Genomic DNA, 22,961 nt, shown 5'->3' with positions numbered 1-22,961 from the left:
ACACTGTAATTCCTTGTTATTCAAATGTACCCAGTCCCTGAGTTCACATAGCAATAAGCAGGTACGCATCATATAAAAGACAAGCATGAATAGATTCTCTCTGGACAGTTGTCAGGTATTTTTTTCAATCTGCTTGTCCAGAACTGGCCCAGATTAAAAAAAAAAATCAACCCCCTACCACCAACATATGCTAAAAACACTGGATCTCAGTTACAAGAACAGTTCGTGAAAGAATGCTGTTGTAAGAGACCTTAAGCCAGAATTTATGTCCTAATTCTTTTTGTTTAAAGGATTCAACTTAGTTTTCTGGCACAAAATTGTAACTTAAATTCTATTCTGAAAAAGCCATCTAAAATAAATAGAGTTCTTTTTTAATACTTTAAAATTTAAGTCCATTTTAATTAGAAATTACATCCTACAAACAGGTGTTATTCCAAGAAGTTTCATTCCATTGACTAGGACAGAACGGACAGCTTTGAAGAGCTGAAGTCTGGCCTGCAAAATAAGGAATAATTAAGTATCAATAACATGCTAGCTAAATAAAAATGGTTAGGTTTTTGTTTTGTTTTTTTTCAGTCATGGGGCTTGAACTCAGGGCCTGGGCACTGTCCATTAGCTTTTTTGCCTAAGGCTAGCACTCTACCACTTTGAGCTATGGCTCCACTTCCAGTTTTTGAATGGTTAATTGGAGATGGAGATTCACAGGGACTTTTCTGCCCTGGCTGGCTTTGAACTGCAATTATCAGATCTCAGCCTCCTGCGTAGCTAGGATTACATGCGTGAGCCACAGGCACCCTGCTAATGGTTGGTTTATAAGTCTTTAAAATAGAAACACTTTAAAGTGTAGTAGATTGACAATAGGCAAGGAAAATAAATTCTAGCAGCTATAACAGTAAGACTGATATAAAAGGGTTTGTGGAGTAGGAGTTGGAATTAATCACTCTTAACACCTAATGCAGGGAAATGTGTTTCACAGTGTATTTTGAGAAGTATATGAGCATTGGTTGTCACAGCCCAATTAAAATCATTATCTGAGTCAGGAAGTACAGAGCTGTGTCTAAATGATATTTTAGCAAAGTTTAAAAAACTGTTACTAAGAACACTTTACCAGTCTGAGGCTGCTAAGGATAATGAAGAAGATATGTAACATACCCCAGCCACTTCAGGTGGACTGTCTTTTATTTGGAGTGTTTTGTGAGCCACAGATGCAAGATGACTGAAATAAAAGTAGGGGGGAAATCGTAATGAGAATCAGCAGTAATTGCCTACTGTAGATATAAGCCTAATATCTAGCCCTACTCCCTCAACTAAAGTTGAAGCCTGCAGTCACTAAAGAAAGTAACCAAAGTGAATACTGGAATTCACTGCTTTTCTATTACTGAACCTATGCTTTTAGTCTTGGTTCTACTTTCAAGAGGCAGGTTCTTCAGATTTTAATTTTGTTAGTTTTACAAATACAGGCTATTCCTTTCTAACAGTTTCCCTTATTTAGATTTCCTTTAAAATGAAAGGGGAGAGTCTTTTCCTCTCGGTAGAGTGGAAAGGTTGGAGAACAGTTTTTAACCTGCTCTGCATATACACTGATGCTCTTCCTTATAGGACTTTTGCTGTTGAGATATGGCAGCAAAGTATAACAATGTGTCACAGAAAAGATGCAAGGACATTCCCATAGTGATTCAAAAGGCTTTCTGGCTTCTTCAGCTGTACAGAAGTATAATTTAAAGGAAAAAAAGCTTATTTAAATCTGAGACAGGATAAGAAAAATATGTATAACTGAGAAAACAGCCCTAGAAAGTCTCTGACTTGGAGCTGGGAATATGGCCTAGTGGTAGAGTGCTTGCCTCGTATACATAAACAGCCTTAGGTTTGACTCCTCAGTACCACATATATATAGAAAAAGCCAGAAGGGGTGCTGTGGCTCAAGTGGTAGAGTGCTCGCCTTGAGTAAAACCAAGCCAGGACAGTGCTCAGGCCGAGTTCAAGTGCCAGGACTGGCAAAAAAAAAAAAGGGGGGGGGGCGCTGGGAATGGGCTTAGTGGTAGAGTACTTGCCTTGCATGCATGAAGCCTTGGGTTTGATTCCTCAGCACCACATAAACAGAAAAAAGCCAAAAGTGGCACTGGGGCTCAAGTGGTAGAGTGCTAGCCTTGAGCAAAAAGAAGCCAGGACAGTGCTCATGGCCGGAGTCCATGCCCCAGGGACTAGCAAAAAAAAAAAAGTCTCTGACTTCTCTAATTTCTCTAAATTTTAAGCAAAATCACAATTTCCATTCTTAGGTTTATGGGGAGACACAGGTGTTGTTCCATTAAGAGAAGACTCAACTTTTATTCAAAGCTTCACAAAAATAACCATGGAATTTTTATCAAGTTGTCACTGATAACTTGTATCCCACTCCTTTCTCTACCTGCTAGCTGAATTGATTTTTCTGGGCCATAGCTTAAAAACTCTTATGGGCCCAACTGTCCTACACGCATTTCTCATTCCTCCAAATGACTATTCTTGTACTTCTTAATCTACCTGGGCCTTTTCTTCTTCCTAACTTCTTGCTTCTCCTAATTATTATCTCCCTCTTTTCTCTGAGAGCCCTCTGATCTCTTCAGGCTGGTTGGGTGAACATCATTGCCTATATCACAACACATATTGCACTTGGCTGTAACTCCTCCATCATTGTTGGTTCCTATTCATCAGATTCTCTATATATCATGGAACGAGTCTATGACTTACTAGTTGGCAAAGATGAAAAAGGCATTCTTGTGAGTTAAAACAAGAGCATAACAATTTTTAGGGGAAAGGATTTACTTATAGGTAATGTTTAGATGAAAGAAATGCCTTGAAAATGGGAAGATTATACTTACCTTAGAGTTAGAAGGTAACTAACAATGTGCCTGGGTTGAAGGTCCTGATATGTTCTATAAATCACCTCATCGAACCTAAAAGATGACAGGAACAGCAAGCAGGGATAAACTATGTACATTATACTAAGTTAGATGTTAAGATGCTAAATGGGAGCTGGGAATATGGCTTAGCCGTAGAGTGCTTGCCTAGCACGCATGAAGCCCTGGGTTCGATTCCTCAGCACCACAGAAACAGGAAAAGCTGGAAGTGGCACTGTGGCTCAAGTGGTAGTGTTAGCCTTGAGCAAAAACAAGCCAGTGGCAGTGCTCAGGCCCTGAGTCTAAGCTCCAGGACCAAAAAAAAAGATGCTAAAGGATGGTGGATAACACTGACTTGACATCATTAGGAAAAAGTATGCCAAACCCCCCACAACTATGTAAAAAGGCAAATATATAAAAATCTTTGAAAGCCAATCTTGCTATCAACAAGACCTAGGTCAGAGTAAAGACTTGAATTATGGAAGTTAGAACGAATATACAAAGCCTGTAGCCATGCTGAAAAGCAAATCTGTAAGCTAGCAAAGTTTACCCTCAAGGCTAATAAGTAAAGTTGGCTTGTTTTTTCTCTTCCAAATTAAATAGATGTAGCTGGGTGCTGGTGGCTCATGCCTGTAATCCTACTCAGGAGGCTGAGATCTGAGGATCATAGTTCAAAGCTGGCCCGGGCAGGAAAGTCTGTGACACTCTTACCTCCAATTAACCACTAGAAAATTGGAAGTGGCACTGAGGCTCAAAGTGGTAGAGCACTAGCCTTGAGGAAGAAGAGCTCAGGGACAGCATCCAGGCCCTGAATTCAAGCCCCATGACCAACAACAACAACAAAACCCTTCCAAATTAGATGGATGTGAGCAATTTCTTCTGTTCCCAGAAAAAGAACCATTGGACCACTGCGTGGCAATCAAAGAAAACTGCCTGTTCATAACCAATCACACCTTTCTGAAAACTAATCTCTACAGACACATCTACAGGGTGTGGTTTCCTACAGTGTAGGTAGGGGATATAAGACAAATAAGATTTGAGACTGAGCTGAAACCAGGAGGTAAGACAAAGACTTAAGGTCTCTGGAAAGCTACACAAAGGCAGGAATTTCCCTGACTGATCACAGAGGTCAAAAAGATGCTCTTTTCTAAAACTCAAAGCTTATCTGTTTATCAAGCTTTACTTTCCAGACAATGGACTAGAGGGTGCTAGGCATCTTTGCTAATTCAGTGATGATAATATTTTTGAGACTGACTTTAAGCAATGGTTTAATCTGTGCCCTCTAGCTGCCCTCAAAGGTAACAATCACTTCTGGGACATATCTTTAGGAAAAGTCTGAAGGTAGGAGGCAACCAATGCCTGAAACCCTAATAGTCAGCAAAACCAACAACCAACAGGCAATTCAACAAATAGCAAAACTGACAGAAAACCCTCATACCTGAGAAGATGCTGAAGAATTGAAACCGACTGTGGCTCTTGTAAACATGCAGTGTTGTATTCATTCAAATAACCACATCCAAAAGTCTCTTCCAAACTGTTACCAAAGGATTACAGTTAAAAACATTCAAGGGACACACAAATCATCTAAGGTCGTATAGCTGTGTGATGAACACTACCTCACAGTATACTATAGTAAGAATGCTATTTCCTTACTACAGACCTAAACGTGTATGTCAACATTGTGTGACTCAAATCCTTAATTCTCCCTACATACTTTTTTCTTTATAAAACGTAGGTAACCCTTTTCTTGCACTGTTATTCTGAGGGTGAGATAAAGTAATATACATAAAAGCACCTGTTACATAGGGCTTAATAGTTAATAGAAGATTTGCTGTGTTTGAGTTTTAAAAAATGTTGGAAAAGGTGAAAAACGAAGACTTGAAAAACCGCACTCCTCATTTCTCAGCCTTGGGAAGAATGGGGGCCTCTTTTTACCTGTGGAGGCGAGCATGTGTGTACTGGAGGAAGACTCCTGTGTCCCCTCGACTCTGGAAAACACGATCCCAGCTGAACTGATAGTCAGATAAGAGTAAACCTCTGAAGTCCTAAAATGAAAGGAAGTTTTCAGCCTTAGGATCTGTTCAAGTACCAAACCTAAAAGACTTATAGGTGAAAGAGTCATAGCAGACCTGAATGATGAGTGCTGCAAGTCCTATCCTCTCTGCAGTCTGCTGTGGATCCTCAAGTTTTTTACTGGCTGAAACAGACAAAGGCACATCTTTAACCTGAAGGGCACTTTGAATTAAGATTAAAGCAGAGGAAAAAAAAAAAACCTGCCCAAACTATGCTGACAATCAAGAATAAGCAAGCAGGCATTTTACCTTCCAAATTTAGCTGACATAAGATAAACATATTTTTCCTGCTTGTATTACAGGGAATAAATGTGATTTTTTTTAAAAAAAATTTTTGGCCAGTCCTGGGGCTTGGACTCAGGGCCTGAGCACTGTCCCTGGCTTCTTCCCGCTCAAGGCTAGCACTCTGCCACCTGAGCCACAGCGCCACTTCTGGCCATTTTCTTTATATGTGGTGCTGGGGAATTGAACCCAGGGCCTCATGTATACGAGACAAGCACTCTTGCCACTAGGCCATATCCCCAGCCCCTAAATGTGAATTTAAAAAATATATATATTTTAAGATATAATAGATACCAGATGCTTAGGATGAGAAAGTTAAAGTCATATGAACTTATGACTTGAAGCCAAACTGTTAGTTATAACATAGGAACTTCACAGAATAATTCAGATAATTGGATTATGATATTGCAGCTGTCCATGAAAAGAGGACCAAGGTTATATCAATTCAGATGATAAAAATAACTCCTGAGCAGCCAGCCTAAAATCCCCTTGGCATTTGAAATTCATGCAAGCAAGCTACTTTTGGCACAGTTAGTGAAAGCTCAGTGACAGGACAGTTAAATAAATCACATTGTCCAAAGTCCAGCAAAACACAGAAAAAGTGAACTCACTCTTAATGGAGGCCATGTTCTGTAGCATTCTTAATTGAATCTCATTTAAGACATCTTCCAGAAAAGTGACCTCTCCTCTTCGAGTCTTCATTCCCTGCACTACTCCAAAGGGCACATGCTGGCATCTGAAATAAAGGGGCGTTTGTCAATCAAAAGCTGCCACTGTGTTCTAATACCAGTTCATAGAGTAGCCTGACCTTTATTCTTGTATTGGAGGTCTTAAGAATAAAGAAAACGAAACAACGGGGCTGGAGATATAGCCTAGTGGCAAGAGTGCCTGCCTCGGATACAGGAGGCCCTAGGTTCGATTCCCCAGCACCACATATACAGAAAACGGCCAGAAGCGGCGCTGTGGCTCAAGTGGCAGAGTGCTAGCCTTGAGCAAAAAGAAGCCAGGGACAGTGCTCAGGCCCTGAGTCCAAGGCCCAGGACTGGCCAAAAAAAAAAAAAAAAGAAAACGAAACAAGATGTGAGTTGCTGTATGCCACAAAGCATATTGGGCATAGAGCTTCACCTCACTGACATCATTACTAATGTGATTAAATCATTGGTTGGCTTTATTAGGAACAATAGGGGGTTAATATTGTTAGAAATCAAAACACTAAGACTAGATACCTGTAAACATTTATCAGGACAAAATTACTATGAAACCTAAATCTGTTTAAACTGAAGTCTGAATGGAAATCAAGGTAGGTACACTTTCAGATTTGGAATACCTAAAAAACCATTAGTAGCCCTAAGGAGGTAATTGTGAACCATGTAGACATTACCTTTCTACCCAGTCATATCCCATCATCTTCAGCATTTGAAACACTTGCTGAAAATGCTTCCTTTGCCCTTTATCTGTCTTGGAAGAAAATGTATTTAAAAATTAAAAGAAAAAGTGATAAACCAATATATAAAAATAAGGCCAAACCTGAATCAAATGAACATTATAGTTTTGACAGACTAAAGTCATTGTCTAACAACATGTTATAAACACAAAAAGGCAATGCTTTTTTGCATGTGTGCTGGTGCTAGGGCTTAAATTCAGGTCCCCAAGTTCTCACTTGGATTCCCTGCTTATGGCTAGTGGCTGTAACACTTGAGCTAGGCCTCCAGTCCTAGCATTTGCTGGGTATTTTGGAAACAGAATCTTACAGATTTTTCTGCCTGGGCTGTCTTTGAACCTTAATCTGTTAATCTCAGCTTCCTGAGAACCTAGGATTATAGGCAAACGCTACCAGTACCTGAACCTGGCAAGACATTTCTTTTTTGGGTGGGAAGGAAAGACAGAACTGGAAAGAGGAAGGGCGAGCCAATGCAGTCATTATATTCAGTGTACGTAAAGTAAAAAATGAACTATGTAATTTATGAGTAGGAACTGCAGAGGGAAATTGGGAGAGAAGGAAGAGGTGACACTCAAAAAAGCATTGTACTTACAACCTGATTTATGGAACTGTAACCCCTTTGTACAAATAATAACAAAAGGGGTGGGAATATAGCCTAGTGGTAAAGTGCTCGCCTCATATACATGAAGCCCTGGGTTCGATTGCTCAGCACCACATATATGAAAAAGTCAGAAGGGTGCTGTGGTAGAGTGCTAGCCTTGAGCAAAAAGAAGCCAGGGGCAGTGTTCAGGCCCCAAGTTCAAGCCCTAGGACTGGCAAAAAACAAAACAAAAACAAAAATTGTTTTAAAATTTCCAAGCTGAGTGCTTTACAGGAGAGGGAAATAAGAGCTGCAGCATTTTCAGTCAAAAGGAATTATTCAATATTCTATTTAAATTCTTCCTTTCTCAGCTGTTCTGATCTCTTTCCCCCCCCTCCTCCTTCCTTTCTCTCCTCTCCTCCCCCTTCCTCTCCCTCCAGTCCTGGGGCCTGAACTCAGGGCTTGAGCACTGTCCCTGGCTTCATTTTTTTTTTTTTTTGGCCAGTCCTGCGGCTTGGACTCAGGGCCTAAGCACTGTCCCTGGCTTATTTTTACTCAAGGCTAGCACTCTGCCACTTGAACCACAGCACCACTTCTGGCCATTTTCTGTATATGTGGTGTTGGGGAATTGAACCCAGGGCTTCATGCATGCTAGGCAAGCACTCTACCGCTAAGCCACATTCCCAATGCACTGTTCTGACCTTTACCTTTAAGAAAACCAAAGTAAGCCTTTACAAAGATGGTTGCTGATAACTTTCTTAGTAGAAAAGGAGGTATTTTTTTTAAGTCCTTTTTCAAAAAATGACTGAAATAGAATTCCCTTCAGCAATATAGGGAACCAAGGACTGAAACAATAAGCTTGGATGGGTCTCAAAGGCATTCACTATTCTAGGTGCAAAGTCTATCTCAGAATGGTCGAACAGCCCATCCAGTATGGTTTTCCACTTTTATAAGCTTATCCACAAAATTTACGATAGAGGACAAAGTTGAGGTTGGAAGGTGTGGTTATTAAGTGGTTAAGAAGGGTTAACTAATATACAAATAGTTCTGTATTTTGGGTGTGATAATTACAAAAATCTATACATGTAATCAAATCAAATCACATAAAAGTACACAGAGAAACTGGTAAAATTTGAATGCAGCCTCTACAAATGTTAATTTCCTGATACTGACAAAGTTCTATGATCATGTAAGGTATTATCTTTGCCAGGAGCCGAGGGACCATGGAAATATTGTAATATTCTTGTGAGTTTTAAGCTATTTTAGAATAAAAGTTCTTTCAAACAATTGGGTTACTCTACACTGACATGTACATACTAATTTTATAAAATGATTTTCCTGACATGGATAATTTTTTATAACTATGAAGCAATATGAACTTTTGATACTTAAACTTCAGAGTCTCCAGCTCTCCCTTGGCTTTTTTGCTTTTGCTGGTTAAGTGAAGATAGGAGTTTCTAGAATTTGTGTGCCTGGGATGGCTTCAAACTGCAACCCCCAGATCTCAGCCTCCTGAGCTCCTAAGTTTATAGGCTTGAGCCACCAGTGCCCACAGATACTTTACCAGTGCCAAGAAGATACTTAAGTCTTGTAAAACAATTTTTAAACAGAAATTGCCACTCTATACTAAATAATGAATTATTTCTGAAGCTTGACCAAATTGTTTTCCCTCAGTTTTGCAACACAGTCTCTTTTTATAAGGTAGGTGTCACAACCTTTTTGTTTTTTTGACAGTCCTAGGGCTTGAACTCCGGGTCTGTGTGCTGTCCCTGAGCTTTTTTTTGCTCAAGACTAGTGCTCTACCAATTCAGCCACAGCTCTACTGCATATTTTTGGCAATTAATTGGAGATAAGAGTCTCCCAGACCTTTCTGCCCAGGCAGGCTTCAAACCGTGATTCAATCCGTAATCCTGAGATCTCAGCCTCCTGAGTAGCTAGGACTACCTTTCATTCTTTATACTGATTACTTACCACATAAATCATTGTATCAAAATTGTATTTCTCCATTCGATCTATTGCAGCTGCAAGATCTCTGAAAAATATGGGTAAAGTTATACAGATCTGAGTAATAATTACTTTAACCTGTTTAATAAAAATGAGCCTTTTCTATTTATAAACTCTTACCCTACAACCTAAGTGAGTGCTTATATAGTCACAATATATCATGACAAAATATTCACAAAATTATACTTTGGAAAAGAAATTATAAATGTTCTTGGAAAAGTGCTTTTGAAAAATCCATTAAACATAAAGTTCTAGAACAAGTAGCAATAAAAAAAAAAAAAAAAACAGCTTTGGGCGAAGTACCAGGCAAATGTTTTATGGTTAAGTCTCTATTAAAAAGAACCCTCTAAAATGTCACTATTTTCAAATACATTTTATTAAAGAAATTTAGAATTAAAATAATAAAAATATTAGTACTATTAAGAACTTTCAAAATCTTAGGTCACTTAAAAGCTATTTTCTAGTACATTTTCTCTTGTTCTCTCCTCCCCCTTCCAACAATTATTTTTCTGGCAGTACTGGGCTTCATGCTGAACAAGTGCTTTAGTATTTGAGCCCTTCTCCTGTATTTTTTTTAAACCAATTTATTTGGTTTATTGCATTTCTCCTTTTTTTTTTTTTTTTTTTGCCAGTCCTGGGCCTTGGACTCAGGGCCTGAGCACTGTCCCTGGCTTCTTTTTGCTAGCGCTCTGCCGCTTGAGTCACAGCGCCACTTCTGGCCATTTTCTGTATATGTGATGCTGGGGAATCGAACCCAGGGCCTCATGTATACGAGGCAAGCTCTCTTGCCACTAGGCCATATTCCCAGCCCCTGCATTTCTACTTTTTTTTTTTTTTTTTTTGGCCAGTCCTGGGCCTTGGACTCAGGGCCTGAGCACTGTCCCTGGCTTCTTCCCGCTCAAGGCTAGCACTCTGCCACTTGAGCCACAGCGCCGCTTCTGGCCGTTTTCTGTATATGTGGTGCTGGGGAATCGAACCCAGGGCCTCATGTATACGAGGCAAGCACTCTTGCCACTAGGCCATATCCCCAGCCCTTAAGATGTATTTTGGACATGATTTGTGCCATAAAGTTTCTCCTATATTTTAAAGTCCATAAAACTGTAGATATAAAATAACATGTTTTGTGACCTAATATAAAACCTAGATGGAAATACTTCTTGAGCTATATTCAGAGCAGCATGCCTGAGCCCAAATTTGAGGAGGTCCCAGAGTACTAGAGGGCCTTCTCTTACAGTCCAGGCTGAAAGGTAAAGGAACTGGTCAGTTCAGGTTTATTACGTTCTTTATGTTAGAAGTATCCAAGACAGAAAAAGGCATTTATGAACTTTTTGAAAAACAGGTCCTGGTCATTTGCAGGGCCCTAGTACAAGGGAGGAGGATGCCTGTCCTAAGGACTTAAAGTAATGATACAGCTGAAGAGTTAAAAACGTCTTGACATATCGGCAGTCTTGAGTTAAAGATATCTGACAAATAGCAGATACCAGATCACCCTGGCCTTTATGGTGTTTCTTAAAAGCAGGAGATAAAATTTCTACATGAAAGATGCCTTCCTTGTACCAGTAACAGTCTTATCACCAAAAACTGGGAGTTCAAGCCAAGAGAAATCTATACAGACTGTTAATTGAAATAATCTTGGATCTTTTAGTTTCTACACAGGAAGTAACTTTTTTTCATAAAGTACTATACTCCTCAGTATGTAAATGTTCAACTCTAAGAGCATCTTAGTTTTTCATTTCCTTATGAAGGCTTCCTGGTCACATAAACTTACATTCTTATCTTCTGTCTAAAAATAATTAAGCTTAGACTTGGGACCCACTAGAGCCTTTGAACAACAGTTCTTGGGTTTGGCCATGTTGCTTGACTGTTTTATTGTCCTTCCTTCTTCTTCATATTGGCTTAATCCCAGAAATCATATGTGCTTAATAAACCTGGTTCTTATAAATAGTGGCCACTCCCTCCCCTAGAGTGAGTCATGGAGAAGGTCGAAACAATACAAGCAGTATGCATAAGATGTCATGTTCTTTATCCTAAGATTAATGAATGACAATCATTGTGACTATGGTATTATTCTTCAGCAGGTCTGATACTGGTGTGAATGAAAGATGGCCTTTAATTCATTTAGACACCACTAAGTCACTAGTACAGCCACATTTTTTGGTATATATTTCCTGCCAATGTACAAGTATAAAAGTACTAAATAAGTGATTATTTTTTAAATGCCCTCATTTTAATAGTTTCTAGTACAATGTATTCTGTTGTGGATATTCAATGGTTCAACAATTTTTGGCAGTTTTGGGGGTCACTTTTTTTTTTTTGCCAGTCCTGAGACTTCAACTCAGGGCCTGGGCACTGTCTCTGAGCTTTTTTTTTTGCTCAAGGCTAGCACTCAACCACTTGAGTGTACTACTTCCAGCTTTTTCTGTTTATGTGGTACTGAGGAATTGAATCCAAGGCTTCATATATGCTAGGCAAGCACTCTACCACTAGACCACATTCCTAGCCTTCTGAGTCACTTTTCTGACAATAAATAGAAACCCAATCATATTTTAAAATATTGAAAGCAAAAGACCTATAATCGGTAACTAGGATCGTTTAACAATTTTGAGGGTGAAGTGATTATCTTGCATTAATCATCGGATAAAGATCATGATGTTTTACACATTCCAATATCAGAGGCGGCAAACCTGGTTGCATAGAGAGAAGTCCCATCACTTCGCATTACAGTGCAGAGGGAAGAGGGGTCACCCTTCCCGGAGAGGTCCACTACAGCAGTTCCTTTTCTAGAAAGGAAAAAGATAACTGTGAAGCAACATAATCAATTTAGATCTCAAAGTAGATTATCTACTCTGGCAAACCAGAAGCCAAAGTAGCAACTGTCACCCAAGTAGCAATAAGCAAGTCATTCAAGCTGTAACTAACAAACAATAACTATGAGTAAGAATCTACTAAAAATGACTTGGATGTGCTACAATGTGTGTAGACATAAACACAAAAACATCAAAATACACGACATATAAATTTTGTCAAAACTTGTAAGGAAAGAACTTTATTATGCATATGCAAGGAAGCAGAATCCCATGGAAATTCACTAACATCTCTGCTTCAACTATTTCCTGCTACTTCCTAATTTCTGAACTTTATTCTTTCAAAGGCCAATTATATCCATTTATATCCATAAGCTGCCTTTTATCCATCAGCTGTCTTTAATCTTTTTTTAAAACATTTGGCAAAGAAGTAAATTCTACTTTCTTTTTCAAATTCTATCTACTCTGTCAGTTTGTGAGACCTCAGGCAGACCTCACATTTCCTGTAATTCACACCTCTCCTTTAACAATAGTCATTTGCTATGGCAGAAAAAGTACTTTGAGCAGCAGAAAGTGCTATAAACAATGATTAAAATGTTGCATGCAACATTGTTGTTCTTCACTGAAACAAAATAGCAATACCAACTTCAAAGAACACCCATAACTTTACTAAATAATAGTGACCCAATCATACGTTGTTTTCTGTAGGAGTCCTTTACTGTCCAGCAACTTTAAGACTTCTTGAGATTTTTCTCGATAAAAAGATTCTCCAGAATATTCATCAAAGTATATTCCTAGGCGCTAAAAGAATTCATAAATGAAAAAAAAATGTTGGTTAAATCTCCAATTATCTTAACACTACGACAAAATCAAGCATGCTTTAACATTTGGCATACAGATGAGGAAAATAAAGCTTAGATCAAGTTGCTCCTTTGCTGAAACTCCCCAATGCCTCCAAGCACACCAGTGGAACTTGTTCAAATCCAAGGTCACAAGGTCCATGTGGCCACTTAATTTAGGATCAAATCAAACTGAGAAGTTTTTTCTTTATTGCACGTACTTCTTTGCATCTGTACTAAACTACAAGCTCTACAACACTGTGGTACCTAAGGAGCACAGTGACTGAGTGAAGAACTGAAGGAAAAAGGTTCCTGCATATCCACATTTTCTTTGATGAGATAAAGCCCCGAGCACAAACTGGATTGGATGACAGACATGGCTGAGAGCATAGCTTCTTATGGATAAGGAAATTCTTTAGACTTAATGAAGCGTGCCACTCTCTGACTCCTCTAGTCATTGCTACACTCTTCCCATGAGCCTGGTAGGTTAATATTACTTTGATCAATAAAAGGAATGAGTATATCCCTCACTCCTTTGAAGTTTGTATCTATTAGACTACTGGGGGAAAAAAGCCCTTATCCTACTTTCTTACTTAACCATCAACAGCTAGGTGCTAGTGGCACAGGCCTATAATCCTGGCTGAAAGCAGAAGACCAATCTAGGAAGTTATGTTTATGAGATCCTCTCCCAAATATAGCTAGCACAAACAGAGCTGGAGGTGTGGATCAAGTGATAGATCTCTAGCTAGCTCAAACAAGGGTACTAGTAATAGCTCAAACTAGTTCAAACTACAGTCCCTCCCACCCCACCCCCAAATAAAAGCCTAACAGTCCTACAGGTTGAAATGAAAAGCTAACTGATTGCTAGAAATGCTGCTTTCATGCCTTCAAAGATACTAAGAAATAAACAATAAAAGGAGGGGTGAATACTTTCATATAGAAATTATACTAAAGTAACTAAACTGTACTTATAGACAAGTGAATGAGAAGTGTATGAATACACAGGTTTCATAATACAACTAAATCCAGTCTATAAACCCACTTTTCTCCAGTGTTACCTTTTTCTCCCCCAGTAATTATCTGTTCTTGATAGGTCAAGCAAATGATATATGCAAGCCCAAACTGGTGGTAGTACAAAGCAGCACAAAGAAGTCTGCACAAAGAAGTCTGAAGACAATGGAGAAAATGTAGTATAGCACGGGGCAGCAATTCAGATCTCCTAATGCCGAAAACTGAGAAATTTTATATGAATGTATCTCTGCGAAACTCTCACACCATACAGTTAACACGAATAACGTTAACAAATAACACATTATCAATGATAATGTAGCCATTATCAAGGTCACTGACCATGCATGAATCATGATTGTGATAATAATTTTACAATATTACATGATTATAATATTTAATTACAATAAAAATGCAGGACAATGTTAAAAATGAATAAAATGGAGGACTTAGCTTCCAGTCATACTACTCATACTTTTGAGTGTTTTAGCCACCTTGTGGCCAGTGGTTGCCATTGTGGTTAGCAAAGATCCAGAATATTCCTACCTTAGCAGAAAGATACAAAACACAGCCCTAGAGAATGGTGTACTTATGCTCCACCTAAAGCCTCTTCAACTATGTCCTAGTGGTTTCCAGATTGTTTACTTACTCCAGCTGCATGGGCTTTTTACCAAAATTCTGCTCATTCACACACAGAACACAACTGTTGATCACATCATGCACGCTATCAGACTATATCTCTTGGTTACATTTTTGGCCTTATCTCTCCATGCATGTAAGTTCCACAATAGCAAAGGCTTTTGTCTCTTTTATTATTGCATACTTCCCATTTCAAATATTCATTAAAAATGAATGTATACCTACCGTATACAGACCAAAGGAAGTGAAAGATGAATAAGAAAAAGTGAAGCAATGATAGAAGGAAAGAAAAACTGTCATCTGACACTGCTTCAAGGTTATTTGTAGGTTAACTCATCAAAACAATCTTTGAATTCTAATTTTCCATTCAACTGCAAGTCTTTTAAATTTTATTTTCATCTTTAAGTACTTGTATAAAGGAGTCACCATTCAAGAAAGCAAAATACAACGAAACTTGATCTATGTCACTCCTTGCATCATTCTCCCCTCATCCTTCTCAATCCCAACCCTTCCCAAAGTCTATGCTAAAACATGAGCTTAAGGAGCAGCTTTAGGAAGCAGTAGTGCAGTGGAGAGCTGCATACACCCCTTGATGGTAGAACACAGGAGAATTTACAGTACCTTGTAAATCCGAATGTACTCTACAACACTCAAATCTCGAAATCTTTGCCACAGTGAAAGGGCTTGTGTGTCACCCAGTTCCAAACGCTGGAAGAACTCATGTGCCAATTTTGCTATATTTTTATCATCTGCCGCTTCTTTATTAACTTGCACATAAACCTGAAAGTATAATAGTATATTAAGTGGTGGACATTACCAGACACTGTTATCTCTAGTGCAGAGAGGAAAATAACTGGGCGCAGTGGCCCCCATCCGCATCATAGATACTCAGGGAGCTGGGATCTAGAGGATCAAATTTCTGAAGTCATGCTGGGCAGAAAAGTCTGCCAGATAAATATTTTCAAAACAGCCAGCCAAAAGCCTGCTGGAGCCATCATATGAGTGGTAGAATGCCAGCTGGGTAAACATGAGGACCAAGTTGAAGTCCCAGTATTGACAAGAAAATAAAAATAAAACAAATGCAGTAGTGGTATTCACTGATAAGAGTCCGTGATCAAAGGAACGAGACTGGCACAATGCAAAAGTATAATAAGGTTTATTTCACGCCAAGCATCGGGGAGCAAGCTGACCAGTCAGGGCTGCAGCACAGACTTGGGAGCTGTAACTGCCACCCCCCCATAGATGTATTGGGGGAAGGGTAAACTGACCAGCCAGGGTCACAGCACAGACTCGGGAGCTATAATTATGACCCCCCCCAATCACTTTTTAGGCTGGGCTTATAAAGGAAAAAAACAACAACTCAGGTGGGCAAGCAGGCTACACAATCTTAACACAGTAAGCAGTGACTTATCCAAACAGTTTGGGGTAGTTTTGACTTTTCTTGGAATCCGAAGTGCTTACAAAGACTGGCTGTTTTCCAATAGTGATGCGGTCACTGGAGATAACATTTAAGTAACAAGCTAGTGAGTTGTTTTCAATTCTCAAGGGCGGGTAAGTTCTCAGTGAATTTAAGATGGAGTCAATCTTATTCTCCTCTACAATAACCCTTTACACTCACTAGACACTATTTTGAAAGTGAATTATACAACTTCTAGATGGGGATAGGAGGGAAAAACGGAGAGAGCAAGAGAAGGGGTGACATTATCCAAAAAGGAACGTACTTATTACCTGACTTTTAACCTTACCTAACTGATCACCTTTATAATAACAATTAGAAAACAAAAAAATAAATAAATAAAGCATAATCATGAGAATTTACTATTCTCATGACAGAGGTAACCATTTTTCACCATGAGCTTTTGGTGAAACCTATAGACTCCCATCTCAAATGTTTATAAATGTATAAAACACAAAGGATTACAAAGGTTACTGCAGTCACATGCACATAACCATGTATGAAAAAATGAATTTGTGATATAATACTGGGAGAAAATGCTCTTTTCTGATAAAGGTTAATGAAAATAAAGAGCAACTTTTTCTTCCCAGCCAAGTTCATAGTCCCTTAGGTTAAGAATGCCTGGTTTAGACAAAGCTGGCATTTCTGGTTTCTCATACTGCCAAATTATTCCTGCAACTTCTGAGAAAGACGGAAGAGAACAGGGTAGCTCCACCTGGGGAAGAAAGGCCAACAGAAGATTCAATAGCTGCTTTATGACAGATTTTGAAATTGTTCTCCAAATTCTGTGAGACAGTAAAAAGACTGAGAATGGCATAGGGTATGAAAGGACTTCTGGTTAGGATTGCTAAGAACACGTGGATCATCCACTCCAGTGACATGGGTAAGGGAAATGGTTTCGGAAGGACTTCTAATCATCTTCTAGTTTCCAAAATATACTAATCATAAGTGACACTAAGACATAAATATTATAGGTTCAATTGTCACTGAAGTTATAGACTAGAAAGATTTTCTTTACATGTTACAACTCACTTTCAGGTAGAAACATCAGTGACAGTTTTACTACCCTATTACTTCCTGAAAACTATCAAAGTAATATGAAAGCAACAAAAATTAGTAAATAAGCTATGAAAGGGGCTTCTAGGGCTGGGAATATGGCCTAGGGGTAGAGTGCTTGCCTTGTATACAGGAAGCCCCGGGTTTGATTCCTCAGCACCACATATATAGAAAAAGCCAGAAGTGGCACTGTGACTCAAGTAGAAGAACACCTGTCTAGGAAGCTAGAAGGCCTGAGTTAAAAATCTCAATACTGCTCCTCTCCCCAAAAAGCATTATTAAAAGGTATTAAAAATGCATGGACCTAGAACAAATTAGATTAAGTGAGGTAAGCTAAGCTCAGAAAGACAGACAGCACATTTTCTCTCATATGTGGAAGGTAGACCTAAAGTACAATATACACACAGTGAGACCAAAGGAGGATACTCTTAGGAGAGGAACACAAAGGTGCCATGGCCTATGAGCATCTGATCATGTAAGATATTTATCAAAATGAACTCCAGTAAAAGAAAAAAAGATACTTGACATCTATTGTCCAGACTGAACTACTTTCTGAACTACTACTGTACTGAGAAAATTCTATGTTCAAAATGACAACAGGAATAAGAGGCTAGAAAAGCATCGGTAATGCCAGTGGGGGTCAGTGCCTCACAACCCATATCAGAATCCTGTCCCTTTTCCTTTGGTTCATTAGTAAATTGGAAAAAATAAAGTATAATAATTCTAACAAATAATAATTAGTATATCTTACAATATTTAGTCATACTCTGAATGAAAAGTATATTTATTATACAACTTAAAGCTAAGTGTGCTCTACTTTTGGCCTGTAATTCTAACACCTGGGAGGCTGAAGCAGGAGCATTGAGCATCTGTGGCCAGCTGGGGGTACAAAGCAAGATCCTGTCTAAACACAGACACATACTTAAAAAAATAATAGCAGGAGAAGAGAGCAAAGTATGAAATCAAATTCATTCAAACCCTTACTATATAGTATGGTGTACAGAGCTAAGGAAGAATAAGGAAGATATGTCTTTACTCTCTAAGTGCTCATAGTTAACTAATTCAGTAAGGAAGAAACACAAGTTCCAGCAAAGCTTTCTGAAGCAGGATTTCGGTGCCATTGGCTCACATCTGTAATCCTAGTTACTCAGGAAGCTGAGATCTGAGGATCTTGGTTCAAAGCCAGCCTGGTAGTAAAATCTGTGAGATTCTTATCCCCAGTTAAGGACTAGAAAACCGGAAGTGGCACTGTGGCTCAAAGTAGTAGAGTACTAGCTTTGAGCTGAAGAGTTCAAGGATAGTGCCCAAATCCAGAGTTCAAGCCCCACGACCAACCTAAATAAATAGAAAGCAGAATGTTCTAAAAGTTTTACTGTCCATCAGCACAGGCCAACATTATTGACCATCCACTAAATACCAAACTTAGAATTGCTATCACCAACTCTTTGGTGGTCACCTTGTCCAGTTACCTGAAATGAGGATATACTGCCACATGTGCCATGTCTGTCACTGAGGGCATGAAAGGACACTTGACAGCTAATAAATAAACTCAGTTATTCACATGACTTTCAACTCCTTTAGAAACACAAGCATATTAATATTTGCTGAAAGCAAAGAAGTTGAGGATTATAATAATTGACGGTGGATTTCATTTCAAAATGTACTTTCAAAAACCTGAAGGTTTTTTTTGTATATACTTACTACAGAAAGGAAAGGAGCATGTTGATAGCTCTAATGGTTTCTGCCACTACCATCAGCATGGTGGGTGGGTCCCACTTGCTTCCTTCTGTCTGTAAATGTGGCTAAATGTGGTGGCTCACCATGGCTCATTCAGGCTCAAGAACATTGGCTTCAGTTATTCAGAGAAGTATCCCTGTCCTTGTTGCTTCCTTAGTGTTTCCACCAACCTCTAACAGAGATGTCTATCTCCCACTATTTTCATGAATCTCAGGAAGGGGAAATGTATAGAAGTGCATAGAAAGTAACATATGCTAGTTTTCTGTGTAGCTGAGAATAGGTTTCAGTAGAATGTTACAGAAACAAAGCTTTACTGTTTGTCAGATAAAAAAGTTTACTATTTGAGTCAGAGTAGGAGAAAGAATAACAGGAATAATTTTCCAGGCAAACTGTACTCTACATCAATGGTACTAGGTCTGTAAGCAGGTATTTCTTATCTTCTGGGATATGTCATATTCTTTATTCAGAGTATAAAAACCTAATACATGGGTGGTAATGTAGCTTAGTGGTAGAGTGCTTGCCTAGCACACATGAAGCTCTGGGGTTCCATTCCTCAGTACCTCATAAACAGAAAAGCTGAAGTGGCACTGTGGCTCAAGTGGCTGAGTGCTAGCTTGGAGCAAAAGAAGCTCAGGGACAGTGCCTAGGACCTGAGTTCAAGCCTCAGGACTGGCAAAACCAAACCAAACCAAATAAAAAGTAATACAGAAAAATTTCCAGGCACTAAGGGCATGTTTTTAGATAACCATGAAGTTATTATTTTTTAATAATTTCTTGTCCATCAATAAAACTCTTAATCAAAAAGAAAACTTTCAGTTCACATGCATAAAATATATGCATTAAAGTGCAGTGCAGGGATAAACAGGAAGAAATGATAAACCTCTAAAGGCCTTTAAAAGTTTAAATTTTTTTTAAATTTAACTGCAAAGTTAGAGGTAAGAAAAAAATCAAGTTAAAAAGGAAATGATAAAATGTTCTTTGTGGCTTTGGTAGAAGTAGTAAGGGATTATTTTGGCAAAGCTCTTTCTCATACACAAGAAGGACATTCGAGTGACTGTCTTCTTTGTGAGGCCCATGTATAGCTGAGATACTGACTACAGAGTACTTGGATAAGAAGTGCTTTATTACTGAACTCCAGGTACAGCTGAAGATAGGAAAATAAACTATACAGAGAACTCAATGAAGAAGAATAGAAAGGAGTTCACACTAGGCAAAAGCTGGAAAATAAGTTAAATGACATAATGAAAAAAAAAACACATACAAATTGAGACAAAAGCACCTGTTGTTTTCCCTCATACAAGAAAAAGAAAAAAGAGCAAGAAAGTATATAATTGTGTTTTGTAACTCTAAATCAGTCTTACCATGAAGAAAGCTGTGACAGACAGAAAACAGAGAAATTTCTCAGGTGTCCAGTTTACTCTATACTTGAGAAAATAACTGCCTCTAGTCAACCAAAATTGCAATTGTATAAACACTGGAAATGAATTTTGTAGTAATATAAAAACATTTTCAATTATGTTTTGGAAAAAAATCAATTAAATTTTGGTTCTATGTTTTAAGGAACACTTTTTTTTAAGCTAGGTTTAAAAATGGTTATCAAGTTACAGTACTCTCAATAAAATGTTGAGCACCTATCTAATATCATTTCTTGCCAACTCACCTCAAAGAGATGCTGTAAAGGATTGGACTGGAGTTTTTCTTCATAGCCAAACAGTTGGAAGCCAGTTCCCAGAAGACCTATCATGACAGTTCATACATAAAAAAAATTATATAGTGGAATAGGTTGACACTTATAAAGATCAATCTCTATTAATTATGTTATCTAGAATAATGCTAACTTAAAATTTTCACCTTCGGTAAAGGTGTAAACTTTAAAAGTATATTCTGTATCAAATACAAGAATATACTAAATTATGTATTTCATACTGAAAATTTAATAGACTACTGAAATTACAACCAAATTCAGTTTGATGAGACTGAATCCATCAAAGGCAGGGGCCAGGACTGTTTTCTGTCTGACTAACAGTGCCCAACATCATCCAAGTAGACAGTAAGAAAACAAACATTAAAAGCTGTTCTGTGAGGCAACAGGAACTAGTAAAAACAAATTAATGCGAGATTATTTCACACTTTCTTTTTAAAATTGTGGGTGTTAAAACATTAAGGTATATTTATTGTTAGAATACTAGATCCTTTTTTTTTTTCCTGGTCCTGGGCTTGAACTTAGGGCTTGGGTGCTATCCCTGTGTTGGGGTTCAGCTTTGGCCTTGAGGGGGAAGGGCAATGGAGAGCGCTCCCGAGACACTGCCCTTCCCCCAGCCCTGGGGGAATGCGGAAGCAGGCCACAATTCTCTGGGTCCAGAACCAGAAGAACTGGCTTTGCAGCCAGCCCCCCAACTTTCTCGCCAGCCCATGTGCCCCCCATTCTTGCGGGCTTTCCCCCTGGGGTGGTGCTAAGCAAGTGACGTTAGCTCATGAGGGGGTCCTATGACAAGCTCGTCAGCCTATTGCCAGCTCTCTGATCGATCACCCCTTTTCTCATCACCCCTACTATATCAACTGCTAGCCACTCCCTTATTAAATCAGATTTGCTCTTGAAGCGTCTCCGAGATCCGCATACGCCTGGCTTTCTTCACAGGTAAGGAGGGAGGTAAAGCGATCTCGTACAGCCACGTGCACCTGAGGGCTTTCCTGAGCCCCCCCACTCCACTCTGGCCTTACCTGTGGGTCGGGTGACCAGGGGAGAGGGTGAGAAAGGGAGCGATTAGAGTAGAGCCTGACCCCCCCGCGCCAGGGGAGGCGACCCGAGCCCGGCATTTTTGGCGCCCAACGTGGGGCACAGAACCCACTCGAGGAAGTCCGAGGCTCCCGTTAGACCCTCAGGGAAATTGGGGTGAAAACCCCGGGACGCGCGGTCCTCCCATCCAGGTCAGCAAAGAGGATGGGACAAGTTCAAAGTAGGCGAAGTAATTTGCCCCTTAAAATCCTGAAGTTCGCCCTCCAAAATGCAGGGATGAGTATTTCGGAACCCTGTGCTATACGAATTTGGGAGGAGTTGACCCATAGGGTCCCATGGTTCGCTGAAGCCAACCCACTCTGTGGGAAACTTGGGACCGGCTAGAGCGGGAGTTAGAGGAGACAAAAGGGGGGGGGGGGGAAACCCACCTGTGGCCCTGCAAGCTATTAAGACCCTCAAGGCTTGCTTCTCCTCGGACGCAGGGGAGAGTCCCTGGACTCAGGAGAGTACAGCTGGAGGGAATTTTGGTCCGGAGGGGGCCCCGACGCCCCGCTCCGAGAGGCCCAGGGATGAGCGCGAGCTTGACCCCCGGGACCCCAATCCAGATGCCGCTCCCGCGGCGGATGAGAGGTGCGCACCGCTGCCGGCCTGCTACCCCTCCCCCACCGGAGGCCCGGCTCAGCTCCATACATATGCAGATTCAAGGAGCCCGGCTGAGGGGCAGCAGCAGCCCAGTGGCTGCACGCATTCACCGAAATCAGACGACTCAGCAAATCTCAACCTGGTAGCCATCTCAGCCTCGTGGCGGCCCCAGGAGATACAAGATTTCAGAGAATTCAGGAGAATAGTTCTCGAGGGAGGGGGACCAAACACCCGCTGGGGGGAGAGCCTACTCGAGGGCGTGGCCCACTGGTTTTCTACCGGTCAGGAGTGGAGAAGCCTGGCCCGGTCACTGCTTGATAGAACAATGTATGAGGAGTGGTGTTCCCTTTGCAGATATGAGTGCTATGCTCAGGCAGAGAGAAATCAGGCCACCAATCTGCCAATCCCCATAACCTTTGGCATGCTGTTTGGATCCACCCGCCCCCAACAGGCTGCCTTCCCTGCCCCCTACCGGGAGCAGGTACAGGCTGTGTGACTGGCCGCATGGTGCGGCTTGGGAGAGGGGTCCCTAGAGTCCCCGGCAATAAAAGCTACCCAAGAAACCAATGAGAGTCTTGCTGCCTTCGTTGGCCGAGTGAGGGACAATCTCCACCGACAGTTTCATGGGTCCCAGGTAAATCAATTTCTAAGGACCCTGGTGTGGGAAGGGATGACATCAGAATGCAGATTGGCTTGTACAGGAGTAAAGGAGAGATCTGTGGACAGCTGGATTTACACTTCTGGGGCATCAGCATGCGAGCCTGCCAGGCACAGCCGCTGACCACTCTGCT

The 22,961-nt window shown here is 40.1% G+C and overlaps 1 protein-coding gene across 1 annotated transcript in view; it reads right to left on the bottom strand.

Annotated features, from left to right (window-relative positions):
- Positions 1–334: 334 nt before the first annotated feature.
- Rars2 (arginyl-tRNA synthetase 2, mitochondrial) overlaps positions 335–22,961 on the bottom strand; it is a 54,654-nt gene continuing 32,027 nt past the window's right edge. The window contains exons 8-20 of the mRNA XM_048353859.1: positions 20,452–20,528; positions 15,164–15,322; positions 12,751–12,857; positions 11,937–12,032; positions 9,220–9,280; positions 6,609–6,685; positions 5,839–5,963; positions 5,003–5,070; positions 4,809–4,918; positions 4,312–4,407; positions 2,856–2,930; positions 1,153–1,216; positions 335–495 (exon numbers count right to left, since the gene is read on the bottom strand). Of these exons, the coding sequence (XP_048209816.1) occupies positions 409–495; positions 1,153–1,216; positions 2,856–2,930; positions 4,312–4,407; positions 4,809–4,918; positions 5,003–5,070; positions 5,839–5,963; positions 6,609–6,685; positions 9,220–9,280; positions 11,937–12,032; positions 12,751–12,857; positions 15,164–15,322; positions 20,452–20,528 (1,202 nt within the window). The 3' untranslated portion in view covers positions 335–408. The remainder of the gene's footprint in view (positions 496–1,152; positions 1,217–2,855; positions 2,931–4,311; positions 4,408–4,808; positions 4,919–5,002; positions 5,071–5,838; positions 5,964–6,608; positions 6,686–9,219; positions 9,281–11,936; positions 12,033–12,750; positions 12,858–15,163; positions 15,323–20,451; positions 20,529–22,961) is intronic.

Source organism: Perognathus longimembris, chromosome 9, assembly GCF_023159225.1.
Source record: "Perognathus longimembris pacificus isolate PPM17 chromosome 9, ASM2315922v1, whole genome shotgun sequence".
Taxonomy (NCBI): Eukaryota; Metazoa; Chordata; class Mammalia; order Rodentia; family Heteromyidae; genus Perognathus; species Perognathus longimembris.
The sequence above is the reverse complement of the archived record's forward strand: the minus strand, read 5'-3'. Positions and strand labels throughout refer to the sequence as shown.